This window comes from Balaenoptera musculus, chromosome 17 (genome assembly GCF_009873245.2).
Source record: "Balaenoptera musculus isolate JJ_BM4_2016_0621 chromosome 17, mBalMus1.pri.v3, whole genome shotgun sequence".
NCBI lineage: Eukaryota > Metazoa > Chordata > Mammalia > Artiodactyla > Balaenopteridae > Balaenoptera > Balaenoptera musculus.
The window spans coordinates 18,913,515-18,938,808 of NC_045801.1; the positions used below are offsets into that span (position 1 = coordinate 18,913,515).

At 38.7% G+C, this 25,294-nt stretch overlaps 1 protein-coding gene across 5 annotated transcripts in view; it reads right to left on the reverse strand.

Moving 5' to 3' along the window:
• The window catches only part of COL14A1 (collagen type XIV alpha 1 chain), a 241,550-nt gene that overhangs the window by 37,968 nt on the left and 178,288 nt on the right, over positions 1–25,294 (reverse strand). For all 5 annotated transcript variants that reach the window (XM_036829890.1, XM_036829894.1, XM_036829891.1 and 2 more), the window contains exons 37-42: positions 19,550–19,603; positions 17,837–17,932; positions 16,606–16,659; positions 16,183–16,236; positions 4,107–4,160; positions 3,298–3,369 (exon numbers count right to left, since the gene is read on the reverse strand). In XM_036829890.1, coding sequence (XP_036685785.1) covers positions 3,298–3,369; positions 4,107–4,160; positions 16,183–16,236; positions 16,606–16,659; positions 17,837–17,932; positions 19,550–19,603 — 384 coding nt within the window. The remainder of the gene's footprint in view (positions 1–3,297; positions 3,370–4,106; positions 4,161–16,182; positions 16,237–16,605; positions 16,660–17,836; positions 17,933–19,549; positions 19,604–25,294) is intronic.

Here is a 25,294-nt window from a genome sequence, read left to right on the forward strand (position 1 = left end):
AGGATGCCATCTTCATGTTTTTGTAGGTGGAAATCACACCCATCTGTGAAAGATCCTATTAAAACACACGCTCTTTCAGGAGCTGTTCCCCTCACACCCTCAACTGAGGGCACGGGGTTATCTCCCTCTGTATGTCTGTCTCTGACTGTCTGTCTCCCTCAATGGAACTTTCCTTGTCTTTCCTTTAAGGCATTTCTCACTGTCTGACTTTTATTATACTTTCTCATATAAAACAAAAATCATCATTCTCTCTAGCTCTTCCATGAATGTGGAAAAATATCTTGGTCATCTTTTATACCCCTCATGGACCCTTGTCCCTCATGTCTCTTGTACATATTGTAGCTACTCGGTAAATATTTTTAAATGAATTAATTGGGAAATTGACATTCTGAGAAGCTAGATAAATTGCTTAAGTGACATGGCTCACACAGCTAGTTAAGGTCATGTGAGGGCCACGTCTAGAACCTAGGTTTCCTGACTTCTAATGCAGCGCTCTTTAAATGATGGAGCACTAGACCTTTCTACCTATATTGATTTCAAGCTAAATGCATGGTCCCTTCTTCCATGTGCTTCATCACTATCTGTTCTCCTGCAAGGGGAGACACCATATTTTAGCTTATGCTTAAGCCTCAGGTAGGAATTATGACCGCAACAGCATTAATGCCCATTCTGTCCTGGGAAGTCAGCAGCTAAAAGCAGCGTTCATGAAAGCAAGCATTTTCCTGGCACCGACTATAGGAAACACACTGCTATTTTCAGTGGGGCAGTGCGTCTTTCTTGGTCTCTTTCCCTTACGCCTTCCTAGACAGACATCCATGGGAAATCAATCAAGGCCTTTACACCATGACACTGAGCCTACTTTACTAGACACGCCAGTCTGGCAGCCAGCAGGCATATGGCTCCTCCCAGCCCAAAGCACAGGGAAAAGTCTGGGCTGGATGGTTCAGAGAACAACTGGCTTTTGAGAGAATACTCAGTGCTGTCTCTGATATAAATGCCACCATCATTGGTCCTTTTCTGTTGATTTATAATAGAAGATAATATTATTAACAAGTGTTTTATTTCCAGGAAAAAAATGTATTGCTATTTTTCTATGCCCCATATTTAAAGTCTATTCTAGAGCTACAAAAGGCCAGATGGATAAGCAGGGTGGGGTCCTACTTACCTAATGTAATTCATGTCTCACTCTCTACTCCTCCCACAGCCCGCTGTTCTCTCCCAAGTACTCCCAGAGCCTGTTCTTTCCTATCTCATTCCATCCCTCTGCGGTTAGGATCAACCCAGCTTGGGTTAAGGGAAACTGCACAAATACATTTGCTTATTGTCTAACCAAGTTAAACCAGTGTTTTGGTTTTTTGTTTCACCTTAAGGTGCCTCAAAGTCTTTGCTACCTAAAATTTGTCATGACTTTCTGAGAAACAGTTTTAGTATACACTGTCTCTGAGACTTCTTTCCCAGAACCCCTTGCTCTCTGAGCCCTGCTGACATATTCTGGAACTCTTGTTCCCTGGAGCACATTTTGGGAAGTGGACTGAAGCCTGGTAGCAGAGATAATAGAAAAAGATGTGTGAGGATAAAGCAATCAAATTTTCTTCTGTGACCCATTAGCAATTTGATATGAAAAGAGGAGATCTAAAAGGGTTTTGCACCATGACAATGCAGCTATCTTCCATAAGTATATGGCTTTGTAAAATGACAATTAAGGAGAGCTTTATTTGGGTGCGCAAATGAGGATGCGTTTGCTAAAATCTGGAGGCATTTTTTATGTTCATGTCTTATGTGTGTTTGTGTACCTGCATATGTGTCATGTGAATCACAGCCTAGAATAGGACCCTGAGGGCAAAATCATTTTATTGAAATGAGTTTCAAGAATAAAGAGTGACTATCTGAGTAGCTAGAGGGAGAGAGTTTCTTTCTGAATGAGAACCGATGTTTCTATTATGCCTTGTTCAGTGTGGTAGGCAGAAAAAGTCCCCTGAAGTGTTCATGTCCTAATCCCCAGAACCTGTGAATATATTACTTTATGTGGCAAAAGGACTTTGAAGTGTGATTTAGTTAGGATCTTGAAGTAATGTAGGGAGATTATCTAGGATTATCCGGGTGGCCCAAATGTAATCACATACATCATTCAAAGCAAAGAAACTTTCTGGGCTATGTTCGGGGGAGATATGATTATGGAAAAATGGTCAGAGAAATGCGGCACTGCTGACTTCAAAGTGGGCCACAAACCAAGGATGGTGGGAAGTCTTTAGAAGCTAGAGAAGGCAAGGAAATAGATTCTCCCTTAGAACTTCCAGAAAGGAAAAGCTGACACCTTGATTTTAAAACCCAGTGAGACTACATCAGGCTTCTGACCTACAGAACTGTAAGATAATAAATTTTTGTTGTTTTAAGCCCCTGAGATTGTGGTAATTGTTATAGCAGGGAGTAGAAATCTACTTCATTAACCTCTCCTACCCTCACCCTTCAGATTTCACTGTTCCATGAATCCTTAGCACATCTGCAATGTATATACATTGACACTTCTCAATTGCTTTAGTTTATGGATACAGATTTGGTACCTCACAGACAATATCAGAAGGCTGACTAATAATTATACCCAGAAGGAACAATTTGCAAGTCGCAGAAGATGCCAAGTGTGCCTTTGGAGGCTGTAATTCAACAACCTTATTTTACAGGCGAAGAAACAGGCCCAGATAGGCTCATCTGTTTCTCCCCCATCCTACCCCTACCCCCTCCACTGATCACATTTAAGCACCAACCTAAGAGATTAGAAGCACAGAAATGGGAGGTAATTAGTTCCATTCACTGGGCTTTCATTTACACCACTATTCGCGAATGTGTGAGTGTGTGTTTTAATGGCAAATGCTGTCTTTCTCGCAGAATTTAGAAAAGAAAAATCTCTTCCCATTCTCACTAATCCTTGACTTTCTCCAGCCTTGTATTTCTCACCCAGGAGACAGGCCTAATTAACAGATAGTATTGTACCCAATCCCTGTAAAGATGGCATTGAGTTGACTTAGCCAAATACAGAATAACAAACAATGGAAATATATATAAGCAGAAGCTTAGCTGCAGATTATTCCCTGTTGGGACCATTTGTCTTTAGCCATGATATATGCACAGTCTGATCTTAATCTTTACCCTAGGAGATTCTCTGTTTTCCTTATGGATTCCCACAGAATCCAGTCCTGAAAAAAACATTTTGACCAAAAAAGATGCTGTAAATTTAAACACATAAATAAACCAGAGGGATAACTGGGCAACCATCCTGACTGGCTACAGCCACATACTCACAGGTGGCCCGAGGGCGCCTTGGGGTCCCATGCTTCCTGTGATTCCTGGGGCTCCAGGGGCTCCGGGAATGCCCTAATAGACAGGAATATGGAGTAAAGGTGAGGACTCACTCACTGTCATCGAAAACAGCTAGCTCTCAAGAAAGAGCAACAAACATGCACATTAACCTCACCTCCCCGCCCAACACCAAGTCTTCAGGATTCACTGCTCACTCCTGTTTCCAACTAATGCACCACAAAAGTAAGGAAGACGGTTTTGGAAAAGTCTCCACTCTGTCGGTTAGATGTAGTTCTTTCAAATTCAAGCCTTTTTTATATATAGTAGTGACATCTACACACTACTATATAGAAAATAGATAAACAACAAGGACCTACTGTAGAGCACAGGGAATGCTACTCAATACTTTGTAATGGCCTATATGGGAAAATAATCTAAAGAAGAGGGGATATATCTATATGTATAACTGATTCACTTTGCTGTACACCTGAAACTAACACAGCATTGTAAATCAACGATACTCCAATAAAAATCTAAAAAGAAAAAAAAATTCAAGTCTTATCTGTGTCTAATAAAAACTAAATCAATGCAGGTGATCTTATGGCAAAGTGGCTCAGAGGCAGAATAATCAAGCCACATGGATACATTATTTTTTAAGGATGTTTTAGGAAGAGCTCTGTACCAAGGGACGAGTTGTTACACTATAGCAAAGATGGCCGCCAAGGTGAAAGGTTTGGCAGGAGAAAATCTCTCAAAAGAGATGAACTGCTTTAAAGTAGTACTACATCCCAGTAGTTCCTGGAAATACTTACAATTGGCCCTGGTGGTCCCGGAGGGCCAGAGGATCCATCCTTTCCAGGAAAGCCCTGGGGGAAGAAAAATATGGTGTGTCAACTATGCAGTTGCCTGACATGGCTTTCAGAAAAGGTGCACTTAATCCCATTTAATATCTGGGGGGCAAGTCCTGTCATTTACTCTGGACTTCCAAGGATTCACTGCTTTTATACCCTTCATGGAATTGTTCTTGGCAAAGACTTTTGTGTCTGTTGGCTCTATGAAATTGTCCGATGTAAGAATTTTAGGTGTAAGAGATACCACTTACAAACATAAACAGGAACTTGTTTCCAGAAAGTGTTTTTTATTAAACTAAGCATAACAAGTGAGAAGGGAGATCAATTCTGGTCATTAATGACCAGCCAAAGAGACGAATTAGTGTCTTTCAGGACCTAAGGGAGTTTGGGGCAGGGAATCCCTATCACAGGAATCTATATTACAAATTAGGAGTATTACAATATCTGCAACTCTGCAGCTCTTCAGGAACTGCCTGGGGGCAAATCTGGGGGGATTTCCTGCTGTAATAATACAGTTCTGACTGCTGAGCAGGTTTACTGAATGTGTGTACATGTTTGCTTCCCATTCCATGATGGTAGAGTTTAAGGCAGAAAGCAAACGATGTTCTTTATAAAAATACCTTCCTCAATTATTGAATGTGTGTATGTGCATGTTATTTTTATGTGAATGTTAAAAAAATATAGAACAGCTGGAGTGACTTACTCTCAAAAGGTTGTAGTTCTTAATTGTGGGTGCTGGTCCTTCCAATGCAGTTAAAAACACGAGAGAGGATATTCAATCTGAATTTTATAATAAGTTTATAAAATTTTGTTCAGACATTACTTTCTACTACATGGAGAAATGGACTTTTCATCTTGGGATTTGTCCCCTACTAGAATAACCCATTCTCATCTCAAGTCAACTCAAAACAACATCTCCTGGCTTCCTTGCTGCCTCTCCCAATTCCTTTTCTGAAATGTGTGCCACTTTTCCAGTGAGCTGTCTTTTCCATTTATCTGGCTCATGAAAATCCTTCTCATAAGGGGTCCCCATCCACATTCACATTATGTCTCCTTATGTCAAGGTATCAAATAAAAGAGAGGCAGGATGAGGCTGGACGAAAGGAAATGGTGTGAGTTGGGAGAAAAGGTACGAAATGAAAGGTGGCATGAAGAGGGGGTAGGATAGGTGTGTAGGAAAAGCAGTGGTCAGCACGCCCCTTTCATCATGCTCTCAAGCTCGAATACTAGCAGGTCTTAAAACCAGCTAAGGCAGAGGATTCTAGAACCCACCGATCTTGATGGTTTTCCTTTTCTGCCTGGGCACATTATGAGGTAACATCTCCCAGCCTACTGTTCCAGCAATTCTGTTAGAGCCGTGGGGCTGAGTTCTGGACCGTGGAAAGGGGCCAATTCCAGTTCTGGTTCATAAAAATTTCCTATGGGTAATCCTCCACTTTCTTTTCCCCTTCTTTAACAACTTTAGGGCCCACATGTTGAAGATCAAAGTGTCCCAAGACGGAAGGACCTTGAGTCCCTAAGTGACTGCATGGATCAGAGACTATCTCCACCCCACGGCCCCACTCCTCTACCGATTCTGTCGACAGCACTGGCTGTGACCAAACAATAGACTTTATTTTATTTCATTTAATTTATTTTTTTTTAATTGCTTGAAACCACTGAGATTTTAGGGTCTTTGTTATAACAGTTATCCTATACTAATATAAAAGCTAGTGGTTTTTTTTCTCTACTACTTCTATTCATTCACTTTAGTTATTCATTCAGAAATATTAAGTCAGAAAGCTTCAGTGATAGGCCCTGATACAGATTAAATTACACACACACACACACACACACACACACACATCCATACATACATACATACACACACACACACAGCCTTCTTTGGATCTGCTAGCTAAACAACAAAAATTAATACTGACATAGGTTGAGAGAAATTATTTTACATGGAGTTTAAATATAGCATATCCAGGAAGAGGGTGTAAAAAAATCAGAATATGTAAAAGAAAAACAGAACCTTAGAACTCCTCCAGCCCAACTCCCTCATATGATCAGTGAGAAAACTTAGGAGACCTTACCATTAAAAAAATTTTTTTTAAATCTACTATTATTTTCTAGATGAAGTTCACATAAGAAAAAAAGGGCCTCTGAGCACATAGTCAATAATTTAAGAAGACATTTTTCAAAGGACATCATTTGCTTCCTGCCTTAAAACTTTTCCAGCACTGAAGGGGAAGCAAACACACACTCGTGTGTAAGGCCACACGTGACACACAGCCGACACCATGGCCCAGCAGTCAAAAGTGTAGCATTGTTGCAGGAAGCCCTCCCTGACTCTTTTCCAGGCTGTGTCCAGAGAGAAAAAAAATCTCAAAAACAAGCAAGGGCAATTTTATTCATAGAGGGAGGCAAGCCATGTCATATTTTCTGAAAAGAAAACTGCATTATTCCAAGGAAGACCTGCAGGAAATAATACATTGACTCCCCTCTCCCAATCATGTTTACAAAGCAATGATCTGAAGGAGTTTACAAAGCAATGATCTGTCAGTGCTCTCCTTCATCGTGGCTCTGGAAGGATGCTCTTGAGAACAGTTTTGAATTCACTTGATTTACAGACACCACATGTGTATCATCTGGAAGGGAAGAGGATGAAATGTCGTTCTTATATAGGAGCTAAATTTGGCCAAGAGGCTATTGCTTCTGTGTGTTCAAATCAAAAGAAGAGACTACATGTTTGTTCACTCTGTGTTCTTCTACCAAAAGCACATCCTCAGAAGCTGAGATTTCTTTTTTTTTGAGGGCAGAAATCATGTCTTATTCACCGTTCCATTCCTAATACCTCCCTAGCACATGGTTGGCACAAAATAGGTACTAATAAAAAGTTAAATTTGAATAAAATTGAGGCACCTGGAAGAAGTGCTCTGGTTATCATGTTGAATAAATATGAATTGCAAGTATAATTAGTCCGGAAAAGCATAGTGTGGGCTGAGGGGGTAGGGGGATGCCAATCTTATCCGTCTTTGCTCTTGAACCCTCCACAAGCCTGGAGGAAAGGGATCGGGAGTTATCTAGCTCAGAAGCTGAAATTTCATTTCAGTGACTATCTGAGGGGTGGTTTGCTAGAAGCAGACTGGGTTGTTGTGCCTTTGATTTATAGAGGGAGTGTTTTTGCGAGAAAGCTTTTAGGTATGAAGGAGGCAGGAGAGGGCAGGCAAAGAGGTTAGGTTAGAATTGGATTTAGCTAAGACTGGCTTCAGTCTGACCCCATGGCGAGCTCTGGAGTGTGAGTTACACCTCAGAGTTGACCTACCGCAAGGTTTTATATACCCACATCAGTTAGTCATTGACTGGAGCCAAGGTGGCAGTTCCAAGGGTAGTTCTCTGTAGAAGAGGTAACTGTGAGTTGCTAGCAGTCAAACCCACAGCAGCCGGGGGATGGAGTACACCTGCCAGGTAAAGGGGCTCTGACCGGGGCACCAGTAACATCCATTCCAGTGCATTTTACTCTAGCTCTTTCGTTCATGGAATGTCGTGAACGACTGCACATTTTTACATATAATAGTTCAAGAATAAAGGCGTTCTTAAGGGTACTGTGAGTTTCCTGTTTCCCTCATTCCAAGTTAAAATTTACTTGCAAGTCGCATAGCACAGGGAGATCAGCTCGGTGCTTTGTGACCACCTAGAGGGGTGGGATGGGGAGGGTGGGAGGGAGGGAGATGCAAGAGGGAAGAGATATGGGAACATATGTATATGTATAACTGATTCACTTTGTTATAAAGCAGAAACTAACACACCATTGTAAAGCAATTATACTTCAATAAAGATGTTTTAAAAAAAAATTTACTTGCTATACCTGCTTATAATTAAAAGGATGTTAGGCTCAATATTATTTTAGAAACATAATCAAAGCCCCTTTTTCCCCCAAATCTCTTCCTAACCCTAAAAAAGTTCACAATTTCATCACATAGTTTTATTTTATAACTTTTGAATCACGCTTGAAATTTATCTTTGAAAGATTTTTTTTTACTTGTAAGCCTCACATCTGTCACATTACTGAAACATATTTGCAGAACTAGTATGTGCTGGGCATTTTGCTAGGTTTTGGGTACACAATGATGAACAAGACAGTTTCTTTTCAAGGAGGTGACGGTTTTGAGAAAAGTCAACAATTGAAAGTAAATGACAATGAGCTATGATGATGGACTAGGAGATTCCATGGGAACATGCAGGAAGGGCACCTAATCCAGGTGTGGGGTTTCACAGGAGAGGTGGATTTTAAGTCAAGGGATCCGGGATGGTTGGGACACTGCATCACTCTCCCTGCTCAGGGACCACTGCAGCATCCACAGTACAGCCCAGCCTCACATGCCAGTCAGCTCTTTAGGCAGGGTTCTGGTCCCTTTCCTCACCTCTTCTCTCAGGGTGAGGAGCAAAGGCAGCAGCTTTTTATATCAAAGCAATCAACTTGGTGAAAAGAAAAACCGTGTAAAATGTCTGCATTGTACATGGCAAAATAATCGGCAAATTCTAGCTTTGTGATTCAGCTTCACTTTAATCAAAGCCCGCTGAATGGTTTTCAGCTAGAAATGGGTTTGCACTTCCCCAGACATTTCTAGACCTATAAATTATCCATTTCAAGATCTATAAATTATCCATTTCATAGCAGGAAGCCAATCTCAGTACATGTGTGTTTGCGGATTAAGCACCCTCATAAAAAACAGAAAACTTTAATTAAGCAATGAAGAATGAATATTAGGGGATAGAAGATCAAACAATAAGCATAATGTGAGAATTCACTTAAACCGACACGTTTATTTTTTAAAGCGCATAAAATCAGCCACTTACAAACAGGGGTGTTTTATAACACGAGTAGCTCCAATCATTTTTCCTTTTTGAGATTCCCACCTCAAAATATTAATATGCACCAACAACCCACATTAAAAATAATTTTTGCTATAAAAACTTGAAAGGCTTTTTATAATTTTTTTTGAAAACATTTGGCTCTGAGCAACTTATTAAGTTATGGTTGGCTATGATTTATCAGCAAAAGGAAATCTATCCAAAATGTGTTTTCAAAAATCACTGATGTTTGAATAAATACTAAATTTAACCATGGCTGAAGTTAGCAAAGTGTAATGTTTTACAGACATTTAACTAATTTATTAATTTTCATTTTTTCAGTTTTCTTTTCCATACACTAGAGCAAACACATATGCTTTTTTCAGGTGGCAAGCACTTTTTGTAGGCTCTTAAAAAGTTTGTAGTTTCAAGGTACTGTGTCTATGGCATCTAAAGGATGAAACAGATGTGCCCACAAAGTGTGTTGTAACTAAAGTCAGAAGCTAGAATATTTATGCTTATGTAGCTAACAGAAATAGCACTCAGAGCCAGTGACTCAGTTATGATATTCACCATCCACGCCTTCTTTGAAGCCTGCAAGGGTGGACCACGGACACGAACCATAATTGGCAGTAACACAGCCAATTGTTAAGGTCCTTTGACGGACACCACACTCTCAGGTAGAGTGGGGTCTGTAAGCAGCTGGCATCTGATGAGTTTGTTGAAACGGAACAAACTCAAGCAATGAGGACTAAAGACACACTTGAAGAAACTCCATCTGCACAATTTCAACCCTGAGAGCAACGGCAAGAGACCAGCGTGGCAGTCAGCCATAGGAAATAAGGCTTTACTTGCAACTAAGGATTAAGACCAACCACCAGATTAAGAGGCCAAGGGGTAAAAAGCCACAGACTCTGTAAACACTGGCCCAGGTTAGAGATCCAAGATCAATCCTGAGTGTGATACTATGTTGAGTCACACTGGGGAATTTTCAGTTTCTCACACACACACACACACACACACACAGCATGTATGTGTGTATATATATGTTTATATAAACATATACATATATTTTATATATGTACACAATACACTATTTTTTAAATGTACAAATATATATATTACATACATAAGTTAAATGTATATATAGAAATATAAACATGTGTATAGTTTTAGTAACCTGCAATGGTGACTTCAGTGAATTACAACGACAGCAATATTCTACCCAAGAAACTACTTTGACATACAAAGGGCTTAACATAATATACTATTCAGTGATGCTAAAACCTAGCTGATTATTAGAATCATTAAGCTTTTTTAAAACTCTACATGCCTAAGTCATACCCAAGACCTTTTGTATCTGAATCTCTGAGGCCGAAGCTCAGGAATCTGCATATTTAAAAAACAAAACGAAACACAAAACAACAATTTGGTCGTTTAAGTTGTGGAACTGCTGGTTTACAAATATAAAAATGCCTCGCCTGACCGCAAGGGACAGCGTTAGAACCAGAGCGCAAGACAGATAGCATTTGTACCCTATGCCCCAACAGAAGCATCTTTAAAGCCAGTAATAACATGATACTAATTCTCTAAGCAACAGTTCTCTCCTCGGATGGGCCACTATCCAAGGAAAAGTGAAAAGTAATCACAGAAACATATTCTTATGTGTGAACAATCAATTACTACTTCATCAAGAAAGTAACCCAAACTGGGTTCCTTCTGCCCAAAAAAATTCTGGGTGAGATATCTTCAGTGACTTAGTCCTTCTTATTCATATTTTTACTGGAAGAGTTGCCCATATTAACAAAATCCCACTTTACCCTTTAACATAATTTTGTGGAAGGAAAGAGTGCAGTGTTGGAGCCTGAGAGTGGATTATCATTCTGGCTGCAATGCTTGCTTGCTGTGTGGCATTGTTTGAGTTACTTCAACTTTCTGAGCTTCAGATTCTTTGTCTATATAATGGGGTAACAGTGCCTAGCATTCGTGATTATTCTGAGGATTGGAGAATACATAACATTTGTAAAGCACTGCACTTAGTCAAGAATCAATGACAGTGGCCGCTGCTCTTTTTATTAAAATAATCTGCCAAGTCCCAATTGCATATACTGCCATCACTGTGGTTGATTGGGAGAATGTTTTCCTGGGATTTTATAAAAACCCGTTTAGATCCATGAAAAGGAAAAGCGTATCGTTCTCTCCACTAGCTTTGTGATGATTTTTACATTTCTTCTTCTGGAGGAAGGAAGATACTCAAGGGGATAATTATCATGAATGTTAGTATTTAAGAAAACAGTCCTTAGATGAATCTCTCATCACAGCTTGACATTTATGATAGGAATTAAATCCAGATCGTTGACTCAAGTTCAATTCTTCAAGTATATTTTAAGTCCAACTTGCTTTGATGAAGTGGGACATTCATCACAAGTATGGCCTTTGTTTACATCAAACCCACATAAAAAGGAAGCACGTCCTTTCAATGTGGACTCCAAGAAAATTAAACAACAAGCCACTTGCTTTTTCTTTAGACTTTTTTCATAGTTCATTAAAATCTTCTAAGGTCCCTTAATAATGTTAAGGACAGGCATTATAAAATATTGCACTGTCCTGACTCATTAGGTCTACATTGAAAATAGTGAATACTTGTATCAGCTAAAGTTGAAATTTTATATAGAAATTCTTTATATGAATTAATTCCCACAATAGCTCTATGGAGTCGAATATTATTTTTTCCACTTCACAGATGAGGAAAGTGAGGCTTGGACTTTTCAAGTAACTGGCTCAGTGTCATATGGCTAGCGTTCAAACTGAGGTCTGGCTAACTATCCAAGTCTCTGATATTTACCACTGGACCATCCTGCTTCTCATAACCACACAAGTTCAGCAGAATTCATATGTAGAACTTTTTTAACAGTATTTCACCTTTTATAGATGAAAAAGGAAGGCTGTGGTTATGGCATGAAGACAGGAGAGGCAGGGAGCAGTAACTTGGAGGGAAGGAAGCATTCCAATTTCAGTTGACTTGGAATTTTAAAACTAACACCCTTGGTACAAAGGAGGAATTACTACCTTCCAGGTGCCATAACATATATATCTCCTGGTCATTTTTATTTCTTGTCTCTCTGACTTTTTATAAAATGATAGTAAGAATTGGAAAATAAAAATAATTTTTAAAGTTTCTATTTGGAATGCTTGACAGAAAGCTGGTGGTCTTGGATATGAGTGAGCCTCAGAACTAGAAAAGAGGTAGTTTTTCCTTTCTTTTTCAGTTCTTTCTTTCACTGCTTATACTTATCACCCATGTCTTGCCTGTTTTTCCTGGTTTCTCTAAGGACCACCTGGGTGTCTAGGGTGGGGGATGAGAGATCCACCCTACCTCAGAGGAACCCAAAGATCACAGGGTGGACCCTGGGGTCAGAGACACCAAGAAAAGAAGAGGAAGGAGGCAAAAAGGGAGATGGCAAGATTGACAGTGGAAAAGAAAGATAAGACAAAGATCCTGTTGGCTGGAATGACTCAGAATGAAAACTGATGCCTGAATACATTCCGCTGTTAAATCTGCACTTGCCCTGTGGCTTTATATGGTGTGGTCCTGCATTGTGCTCTACTGGCTTCCCAGCAAGAGGCTGAGACTGGTTCAATGAAGAAGTCCAACTTTTGCTGGACTTGCTTATGGCCTGAGGCCCAGGATTGCCTCTACAAGTCAAAGATTCCCCTTGGGAAAAGCCAGAAGAAGCTAGAAACATTAGAAAACATGTTTCCTGTTTAAAGAGGAGATGCTTAATCTTTCTTTTAGTCTCTGCTAAACTCTCCTTCCTTGTAGACTAAATGAATAAGTGACATTGGCATTGGCACTGGCTCTGGGTAAGGGATGCTAAACTTTCCCTAAGCCAATAGTCAAGGTGATGGTTCTAGCTTTGGGCTGTGAATTCTAAACAGTCTATAAGAAAAGACAAAGATTAAAAAGAAAGAATGACCAGTAAGAAATAGCCCCTCACGCCTACAGCACACCTCACTCACCTACTCTCTGCAACTCTCCAAGGAGCTAGAAGCACTGATTGGACATCACCATGCATATTTATCCCAGCTTCCTCCTTCTTTGCCTTGAGTGGTCTTTACTCACTCAAGATCAGAGGAAATGAGGTACAGTAATGGGAAGTGATTTCAGGGCTTGGAGTAAAGAAAAGACAAAATAACCTAGTCTTCCTGATTCCCCAGACAGTTTTCTGGAATTAGTTTCTCAGGCATTTCAGCAGTAAGTTTCATCATCCAGTGTGTTTGCTCTCAGTCTGTTCTATGCCATGGTTGTTACTGTCATTATTATTTATTATGATTATTACTACTACTATCATTATTTCCTTTCTGAATGCAACTTTGCCTTTTAGGATAGCCTAAGGCAGAGCAGGAATAATCTTAAGTGTTTGTCCTTAGCTCTCTTTCAGCAACACCCCTCTCCCACAGCCTAACCAGAAAGAAGGAGCTCCATGTCTGAGATCTGTTCCTACCACTATGAAAGTTGGTCCTGGACCTCCAACTGTACAATCCTGCTAAGTAACTATCTAATTGTTTTAGACCCTTTACTTTCATTAAGACCCCAGATACTTGACTAAACAGATCAGAGCCTCCTAAATAACTCTGTTTTCACCCATCTTTCCTCCCAGCTTGACTGTCTCCGATGAAGACCCATTGGTTTTCCTGGCCCCAGGGAAGAGTCATGGTCTTGATTCCACTTCCTCCTTCTATTTCTTCCCAGTAGATGATGTACAAATTGCCTCCTTTAGTTATTGTAAGTCTCTCCTGTTCTGGATCTTTTCCTTCTGGAGGTAGTAATGAACAACTCTCTCTAGGCTGAGCATAGAACATGGCACATAGTATGTACTCAATTAAGATATGTGCTCAACTAATATCTTATTAAGTAAGATGTTAAGATATTGAAAAAATATTGGGTTGGCCAAAAAGTTCGTTCCCGAACAAAATTTTGGCCAACCCAATATATAAGTGGTCCCTTCCTCAAGCAGGGCAGTCCCTTCCTCACGCTACACAATTCTAGGAGGAACCACTATATTTTATTCTGTGTTAATGGCACCCCCTCAAGTTGTACTCTGGAATAGTATTGCCCTCAAATATCTTTTCTAAAGCAATTGTCACAGGATTTGCACAATCTTTTTTTAACATGGCCCTATAAAGAAAAAGTACTCTCTGGAAACCAGTTTTAAAAAGCAATTCCATTCCCATCCAAGAATTTTTCAAAATAGGAATTAGAAACACTTGAAAGTTTTACCTCCAGATTGAGCGAGAGAGGGAAATAAAATCCATGTACAGATATATTAACGCTTTATTACACTCTAAGACTTTTTATCCTATAGAATAAAACATGTTTGGAAGAATGGCAAAATATTTATAAAAAGTCTGTGTTGGTATATTGGTTTTAAAAGAATTCCAAACCCAAATGATCTAGACACTAATGCAATATGTTTGATTTGGGAGTTCTTTGCCAAGACTAGCCTCTATGCATGGATAAATCAAGTAAATTCACTGAACCAAATCTTTAGAATTGCTGTTTTCAGAGCTTCAGGAATCATGAAGGAATCTAGGTGTGTAACCACACAGGATTTTAGCCTAAGCCCTTTGCCAAAACACATAAATACTTTTAGACACTCCTTCCACATGTACAAGAAACCTACATAAATCTAACTTTCAGAGAATGCCTCTTTTAGATACCTTCACCTGGACATGCTTTACAGACTAATTCCATTTGATAGATAGAGACTAAACTGAGATTTTAAGCAAACGAAAGTTTGATGTGAAACCAAAAAAAAAAAAAAACCCAACATGGAAGGAATTTAAATTCACACACCTACACTCCTATAGAAAAAATGATTTCCTTATTCTTGAGCAGTATAGCTAAAGGCAGCCTTGTTTGAGTAGAGAAGTGTGTCTTCCAGCCAATCGTTTGCTAACCTAGTGGGTTAGTTGTCCCCGGAAATACCAGGGAATGTCACCAAATGTGTGTCCTTTACTGGACTGGATCTAAGTGGTGGCCACTATATATAATTCAGTCTTGAGAGAAACTGTGCAGCTGTCCACATGTCTACATCGGTGTCCTTTTAAGGAAGACCAGCCTCTCTCCCTTGCTGAACATGTAATGACTTCCTATTGCCTTCCTGTTAAAGCTCAAAATCCTTGGTCTGAAAAAAGAATAGATGGTGTAAGTGAGTTTGTTTTTACCACTTCAGTTTCATCTCTTGACAATCTCTCCACACCAGTGTGTACACATGTGTACACTGATGCACGTATACACACACACACACACACACACACACACACACACACTGCAGTCTAATCTCCAGCCATACGGAACTAGGTTCAGAAATGGAAATGTCCCACCTTCTCTTCAACTCCACTCCTTTATATGCCATATATGTTGTTCTCTCTACTTGCAATAGCTTTCCTTTCCTCATGTATCTGGCTAATTTCTATCTCTCAGTTGAAATCCAGTCTGTATTGTGCCCCCTCTGGAAAGCTTTCCCTCACCCTCCAAGTCTGGCTTAGTTATCTATTCTTTGTGCTCCCACAGGGCTCTGTCAATACTCCCATTATAGCATATGTTTCTTATTTGGTTCTATTTCCCCCCAAAAGCTATAAACTCTTTGAGGACAAGAACCTCAAACCTGGCTCAGTGAAGACATGTTGACTAAACAAACTCTAGTTGTTAACTCAGCCCTCAACCATCATTATACTTTCTTTTATTGCTGTTCACTTGAACAGGTTCCAGGAATTGATAATTGATGCATATTAAATAAATGGAGAATGATACAGATAGTCATAATAATTAAATTCCAATTCATATGATTCTTGATTTCCTTTAGGTTTGCTCCTTGAGAACTTGAAACAACTGGAAAATCTGTTAGACCAATGCACACTATTCAGTGCAAACTATATTCAGGTTATGGGAACATTCAGAAAGAGGTGTGGTTAATTTGGGAAGGTTTGGTGAAAGTTTCTAGGTTTTGAGGAAAGTTATAGACATGGGAGAATATCAGTTAAGGGAAACAGATGCAGGATCGGTAGAATGCAGATAGATGGGAGGACCAAAAAAAACACCTGGTTTGCCTTCCTTGCATAGAACTTGCCAACAGCAAGAGTGACTTGGTGAGAAATCTACTGTACTAACGAGCAATCTTGGGCAAGTCCTTACCCTTTGGCCTGGTGAGCCATCACGTCCTGGTGAACCAACACCTCCTGGGATGCCCTAGATAGAGCAAGGACAGGAAAATGGCAGAGTTATCGAAACCAATTACCCTCTCACCCAGCTTCCCCGAAATAAATCAAGGCCTCCAAACAAACCTGATAGCATAAAGGTGAGGCCTTCCTGACTGAGAATTCAGGACCCAGAAGTTATTCACCAGAAAGGAGAGAAATGTCCCCCACCAGGGCTCACCCAGGGGAGTATCAGTAGGACCGTAAGAGGGGGCTGAAGTAAATGAATACACGCGAATGGTCCTCAGTGTAGAAACCACTCATTGCCAAGATCACAACTGACTTCAGAAGCTACAGTCTTCTTTCTTCTTGGCAAAGCTCTAGAGCTGAGAGCAATGGAATAAAAAAATAAAAATAATACCTGTGGGCCAGGAAGTCCAGTCCCTCCTTTCTCTCCTTTTTCGCCTGGCATTCCCTGAACAACCAGAAGGACATGGGGTTAAGTTCACATAGGTAAATAGGTAAATTCTCAGTCTTTTCTTTTTCTCCACTGACTCTTTTAACATTTGCAACATTAAATTGCTTTCACACTAACATCCAAATACAGCGTATTTCACTTTTCACATAAGCTACACCACCTAGGTAAGCATGCCTATGGACCAGAACGTTTATATGGCAGAATAGTTTAAACACAGTGTATACAGTCTGATATGGCTAAGCTCATACTGTAAATATGTGAGGGGAGTTGAACATTTCAGTATGATTTATAGTTTAGGTTTTAAAGCTTATATCTCTATATATTTTTGTTTTGTTTTGGCTAGAAATTTGTAAGAATGGAAAAGCAAACACAGTACCTGATAAGTAGCAAGACCTCAACAAATAGTTAGTAGTAGTAATAGTGGTAGTAATTATACAAACTGGCATGTTAATGCTTTCTAAGATGTGAAAATAACTCTGGAAAAGAAGACTTCTTAGCTAGGGAGACACAATCATATGCACAGAAAGATTGCTAAAAATGTGCTTAAAAGCATCATGCTTCAAATACTAATGACAGAGATTGGTTTTTATTCCTTAAATCCAGATCCGTCTAGTAAGATCACTGAAAATCAGTGAGTGGGATTGAATTTGTTTTCATTGATACAAACAACTTATACAAAGAAATGTGGCTGTAGAGAGTATTCTGTTTATAATCTAACACTCAGAGCACCACACTTTGAGGCCTGTTGAGATAAAGATCATAATTAAATGGCTTTCATGAAGCTATTTCCACAGTTACTACAAATGCAAAATGAATAACTTAAATTTGTATAACATTTGTCACTTTCTAGATTTTATCACACCCCCTAAGGACTTAGTCAAACAAGAAAAAGGGCCATACATGTCAAGCCCTGCTTTCTTTTCTATAGACGAATTATCTGTGGATATACCTATTCCCTAGGCACATATCTGTTTGTAAAAGACCCCCTTCACTGAACAAAAAATTGGCTAATGAATGAAGTCTCAATCATTACTTTCATTTCTCAGTTCTTATTTTTAGGGGTTGGAAGAGGCTGAGGATGATTATCAAGGCACAGAAGACAAAAGTTCATTCTATGTAACTCATAGAGAAGTGATAACAATAAAACCTATCTGAATGTTTACACACAACTCACAGGCATTCCTTGAATGGATAGACCACTTGGTCCTTGGGGTCCAGGAGGACCCTGAGGTCCTGGAGGGCCTGTTTCACCCCGAGGGCCATCTGGTCCCTGGAAGGCAAGAAGTCATCCCAAAGGTAAGTTAAACCCTCTGGTACCCAGAAATATCTGCTACCCAGATATTTCTACTTACGGCTTTATAATTTATTTCATTAACTAATTTTTCCTAAGACACAAATCACTCATAGGATAACAAGACACCAAGCCTTGGATGATCCACCTCCCAGGCAAAGTGTCATCAGTAAACCAAAAGAGTAAACACACAGTAGTTGCTGCAACTTCATTTATTTATTTTTGCTTACATAAATAGGAACATCGTGCCAATTATGTGAGTAACTAGACGCCCACACTCCACAACAAATCCAAAAGATGTAAGTGATCCAAGACCACCCTCTTGGTTTGTGAAGGTTCACACCATCCAGCCAAACTATAGTCTCTCCCCCTTCACTACTGTGAACTATCTATCTCTGGGGCACTCCTCTGCGTTTACTGAAGACATTGCCTCCCTTGTAGTGTATAAGAGATGGAGCCAAGACATCAAGTCTCTGCCTGAGAAAATGTGTCACAACCTCAAAAAATAAAACAAAACAAAAAAAGAAGATATCTTATGGTCTGAGTTTTGAGCTGCGTAGTACCTGATTAATTATCTTCAGCCTTCTTTCATTGACTTCTCCCCTGTAAGCCTGCCCCCACCCTCCGCATTCACTCTTACCTTGCTCCACTTGTTTCCAATTTTCTAGTAAAACAACATTGCAATGTTCTCTTCTCCATGAATAAATACTATGCAAATTTAATAAGTCACCATATTGAAGCAGTAAGTCAAGCAAGATGGTTGGAGTGATGATTCGGAGCAACATGGTGAAAATGAGATAGTAAATTATAAAGGGCCTTGAATGTCATGCTAAGGAGGGTGAATTGTATTCTCAAGGCAATCACACATGACTGCAGGTTTTAAGAGTATGATATGATCCAGTATAACTTTAAAGAAATGAATCTGGGGGCAGATGTGAAGAATCAATCAAAAAATCAAGCCACTGGAGCCAGAAGACCAATTAGAAGATTTGCCAAAAGCCAGGTACAAGATGATGGGGCCTGAACTCAATTAGTGGCTGGGCTTCTGCCATCCCTTAGGGCACCTTTGTGCAAAGTAGAAAAATGTGTGCCTTGACATGGATTGGCACCAACTTGGTCCTCTTAGTTGGTGCCTTTGTACAGTATACAACCTGAACCACCACACTTGGTGGCCTTGGGCAGTGAGAATGGAAAATAGAGCTGTGTGTTTGATTATACAGTACATGGTGGGAGGGGAGAAGGAGGAGGCTAAAACCTGAGAAATTACTTGGAGGACTGCTGCCTAGTTGTGATTCAGTCCTTCCTTGATACATCTTTTTTGCAGATAGAGGAAAAGAAGACTATATGAGCAAGAACTACCTGAGCAACTAAACCACTTGGAACATTGACACTCTATTTCTGACCCAGAAACCTTTCTTTTCACTTAAGTTACTAAATTTTTTTTTGATGAAAAAACACAAGCTTTTAAGAATAAGGGAAAAGGCTTCAACACAACTTTCATAACAACATAAGGAGCTTTAAACTGCAAAGGGTAAATATTACTTAACTCCAAAATTATATTATGGCTAGTGATGTGAGAGGGAGAAAGAACATTACCTTTGGGCCTGGATCACCGTGTTGACCCTTTGGTCCTCGGAGTCCTGGACCACCCTGGCAAACAGATGTTAAGTATTAGCACAAAGACAAATCTGAAAGCAATATATTTCATTCATTTTCCTTAATAATATGGATTATGTAATTCTCATTTTGTATAAAGGCCAACACATTGTGTAATGGTATATGTGCATCACGAGTCTGAACGGGAAATCTACCCCCCAGATTCACCTCCTCCTGCTGATGATTACATAGTTTGAGCAAACTTTCTATGCAAAATCCCTTTAAATTAAAAAAAAAAAAAGCTACAGGATCTTTTAATTGAGTGTGTAAGAGTACAGCTATTAATGACGCAAATAATAAAAATATACTGTTAATCTAAAATTATGCATGTCCTATACCAAGACTTTGAGATTAAATTATTTAATTAAATTGTAAAAAGCATATAAAATAGTAACAATTTAATTTTCTTTATTTACACCATAAAAAGCTAATTAGATTAGTGTTTCTGAAACTTCAGGTATTTGCATTTTCCCCTCAAAATTTTTGTCATATTAATGCACTGCCTGTATTATTATTTAATAGCATTTTCTTTATATACATACATACATATGTACATACATAATAAATATGTATATATGTGTATATACATTCTTTGTAAACATATTCTTTGTATATGTGTATATACATATATGCAAATATACTTTGAATATTTTTTAATTGACTCATATTTCACTTAAATCTATTTTAAAAGCAAATATTATGTACTATAGTAGATGGAAAAACATATATACTTAAGTATATAAGTATTATATAATACTTAGTAAGTATATAAGTATTCTTATATACTTACTAAGAATATAAGATAAACCTAAAAATATGCTATAAATAATGTTAGTAAATTTAGGTAGATTTTGTTCCTAGTGAAGTCTGTGAGCAATGGGTTTGCTCTCTGTTAAAAAGGGGCATGAATAAGTATTAGAAGGGTATGGGCACCAGTCTGAGAATATTGTGTTCACTTGAGCAGAATGATGAAAAGATCATTGAAAATTGAATAGCTTTCTCACTATGTGAGTCCAGTTGATTTCCTGCTCTGTCCATGACTACTGAAAATCATTTTGTGTACCATCAGCAAAACACTTGCTTCACTTGGGAAAAGACTGGATCAGGTGATAGTTAAGGCTTCTTCCAGTTTAGCAATTAAATTCACTCCCCCCCCATCAATATCAGTTGGATGCTTACCTTCCAGACTTTTAAAATACAATTAAAAAATTATGTTTTATGTATGTGTATATGTATCTATAGAAAATATTACCTATTATTAGTGTTTTTGTGGTATTATTTGATATATATAGATTGCATATGTGATACAACACTTTTCATATATTTCTGAGTTAACTTAATATGTTTTTCCATAACATGACTAACTTATTCTAAATGAGTTGCATAGTTATCTGTACAATGGATAGTTTGTTTAACCATTCTTTCGTTATTGGAAATGGAGGAGTTTTGCCCACAATTTGTTGCTGTCTAAACGATACTACGATTAACATCCTTATACCATGCCCTGAGTACAAACTTTAAGATTTAAGTACAAATGTTAATATTTAACATATCATCAAGTAGAATTTTAAATGAAATTTAATGGATAGGCAGATATATTGCCAAATTGTGTTCCAAAAAAACTGTGCCAATTTATTCATCTGCTAGGAGTTTGAGGGTCTCTGCTTCTCTAAACCTTATTAGCACTTGATATTGTTAAACTTTGCATTTTTATGAACCTGACTGGTAAAAACAATACCTTACTCCTATTTTGAGTTTTATTTCCCTTAAAACTACTGTGATTGAGCATCTTTTCATGACATTTGTCCATTTGCGTTTTATTTCAATACAACTAACAATTTATATACTTCACCCAGTTTTCTATTGGGTTACAAGTCTTTTTCTCTTTAATGTACAGAAATTCTTCATATATTTGGATGCTACATCTTTAACTGTTATAGATGATGCAAATGTTTTCCCCAACTGTGGCAGACACTGTTGGTTGACTATCAAAGAGTCTTTTCTGACTCCCTTCTCCATTTTATTTTTCCAGCTATAAAGACAGAGATTTGCTTGCTCAGCCTCCTTTGAAACCAGGAATGGTCATGTTAACTGGTTTGGGCCAATTTGATCAAGAAGCCACAAGCCTAAGGAAAGCATATTTGGAAGCTGGAACAAGCTTGGGTCTTGATAAAGTTGTTGAGCAGCCATATTTGCTTGGGATCATCTACCTTTAGGTCTTTTGTTGAGCAAACAAGGCATGTCCAAATGCTCCAATGATTTACACCACTGTGTTAGTCAAATTTTCTGTTTCTTGCAACAAGCCCAATGCATCCCAATTAACATACCCATTCTGGCACATCCCTTTAATTTTGTTTGCTCATCTTAAATGATTGGTTTTTAACTGAAGGTTTTGTCCAAATGTGGCCATTTGGCTCACAGATATTCATACACGATGTACCATGTCTATAAATCCAGGAACCTTTTTATACTTCTAACTTATTTTCCACCTTACCCCTAACCCTTATCATGGAGTAGATGACAAGAATTCAACAAATGTTTGTGGATATAAACTTCTATCCTTTTAATAAGAAAGGGTTAGTCTAGGCAAAAGAAATATGGTTCTTTCACCCATGGCTTCCTATGGCTTTTCTAGAGTTTTTTGTTTTTTGTTTTTTGTTTTTTTAAATTATTTTATTTATTTATTTATGGCTGTGTTGGGTCTTCGTTTCTGTGCGAGGGCTTTCTCCAGTTGCGGCAAGCGGGGACCACTCTTCATCGCGGTGCGCGGGCCTCTCACTATCGCGGCCTCTCTTGTTGCGGAGCACAGGCTCCAGATGCGCAGGCTCAGCAATTGTGGCTCGCAGGCCCAGTCGCTCCGCGGCATGTGGGATCCTCCCAGACCAGGGCTCGAACCCGTGCCCCCTGCATTGGCAGGCAGACTCTCAACCACTGCACCACCAGGGAAGCCCTTTTCTAGAGTTTTATTGGCACATAATACCACTAAATTCTTGAGTGAGAAAATAATCACGACTATGTTAAATCATCAGACGGGGTTTATTGCATATTGTTTGGGATACTATTTCTTCAATGGTTTATTATACTTTAAATATTTGAAAATGTCAATAGCTTTTCTATTTTACCTCTCTTTCTCTCCAAGTCAGAACTCAACCCTTCTCTTTCACTTCTCTGCTGCTTTTTTTTCTCATTACGAAGTTTGACTCTTAGGTCATATGTAAATATTTTATAACTTGTTCCAGCAACATTGCAGATGAAAAAACTTGATAACCCTCCAGCTAAAAAAGCTTATTAATGCTACTTAAAATAAAATAAACATCATTCTAATTAAGAACTGAATCCTTAAATACCAGGAATGAAGAAGAGACAAAACACTAGAGCAGTAGGCACGTACACCGAGGCTGCCTTGGGGGAAGAAGGGGAAGATGCTTGAGGTTTGCTGGAAAATGTGTATTTTATAGCCCACACAAGGCAGTGAAATGTGAACTGGGACCTGTGAGAAGTGGAGGAAGCGTAGAATATGAAACATCCTTTAAAGCTGAGGAACTTGAAAGGCTGCACTCTGAATGAGCTGGAACAACAACAACAAAAAGTCTCACTAGCACGTGGAGGATCAATATGTTGTTTCCACTTTAGCTGCGGGAGGGGCAGTAAATGTCTCCACTGAGAAACACTACCCAGAAACGGATTCTCACACAATCTAGGGACGAGAATTTACACTGCCTGTGAGGGTCAAATAAAGCCCCAAAGTCAAACTTTTAAGGTGGTTTTCAGCTGGTCGTACACCTAGGAGCTCAGCAGAAGCAGACACATACATTCTTTCGAAAAATACAGATCAATCTCGGGCTCAAACGGTTCCCAGAGATAAAATTTTGAGTAATGCAAACACAAATATACACCCCCCAAAAAATCACAAGGTATATGTGGAAACAAGATAGCACAAGTAGGGGCTTCCCTGCTGGCACAGTGGTTAAGAATCTGCCTGCCAATGCAGGGGACACGGGTTCGAGTCCTGGTCTGGGAAGATCCCACATGCCGCGGAGCAACTGGGCCCGTGAGCCACAACTACTGAGCCTGCGCGTCTGGGGCCTGTGCTCCACAACAAGAGAGGCCACGACAGTGAGAGGCCCGCGCACCGCGATGAAGAGTGGCCCCCACTCGCCGCAACTGGAGAAAGCCCTCGCACAGAAACGAAGACCCAACACAGCCATAAATAAATAAATTAATTAATTAATAAAAATTAAAAAAAAAAAAAGATAGCACAAGTAAAATCATCAACAAAACAAATGCAGCATCAGAGCCACATATTGAAATTATCAGATAAATAATGTAAACCATATTGAATATATTTAAAGAAAAAATTGTTTTAGAAGTGTTACAAAAATAGAAGAGACTATACAAATGACCAAAAGGTTTGAAAAGGGTTATATATATATATTGTTTGTAAGAGTTATATATATATATATATATATATATATATATATACACACACACACACATAGATATGCACGCAATTAGAAAGCAAAAATTGAGATGACAGATATAGGAATATAAACCTAAATAGGTTAATTATTACAAACAATAGAATGGACTAAACTCTAAAAAAGTTGTAAAACCAGATTAAAAACAAAATCCTGGCATATGCTATTTAAAGGGATGCATCTAAAATATAAAGACATAGAAAGCTTGAAATTAAAAGGATGAAGCAAACATATACCAGGAAAATAATGCAAAAGAGAAATGTTGACATAGCAAGTCACTAGAAAGATAATTGCTGTAAATTTTTTTGTACCTTATAACATAATCTCAGGATATTATAATACAGGTTTACAAACAACTTGACAAAGGTGGGGAAGATTTTAAACATCTATCTTAGTAATTGAAAGATAAAGAATTAAGGCAGGTAAAGAAGATTCTAAGAACACAATTTACAACTTGATTTGCCGAATATTTATATTTAGAATTAGAGAACAAACATTCTGCTTGCTAAAGCATACATGGAACATCTGTAAAACCTGACAAAAGGACACAGAGCAAATGTTTTAGAATCAACAAATGTCAAAGAATTGGTACTCTACAGACTCTCTTCCATGATAAAGTACAATAAATGAATACATCAATAAGAAAAAGATAAAAATTGCACACACGATTGGAAAATTTTAAGACACTTCTAAGAAATCATGGCTGAAAGAAGGGATAAAGAAAAATATAAATGACAATAGCTCACGGACATATTAAATTTGACTACATTAGAATAAAAATTTCTAGACAATATACCTTGCCACAAACAACAACAAGCAAGTCACAGACCAGGAAAAGATATTTGCAAACCATATCATTAATAAAGGATTAGTGTCCAAAATACATAAAACCACTGACAAATCAATGAGAAAAAACTGCACAACAAAAACCCAGCAAACTGTATAAATGGGTATTTACACAGGAAGAAATCCAAATGGTTCAGAGACAAATGAGAAACTGCCCCATCTCACTAGCAGGGAGAGAAAGTCCTATTTTAAAGAACAAGGACAGAGCTTTACAGTCATCGTAAGTGAAAGCTCTCACGTCTGGCAACATCAGACAATGCTGGTGAGTGGTAGGGCAACTAGACCCCTCATACAGAGTGTGTGGGAGAGGATATTGGGACAACCACCTTGAAGAGCAATTTGGGGTTTTTTCATGAAGTTG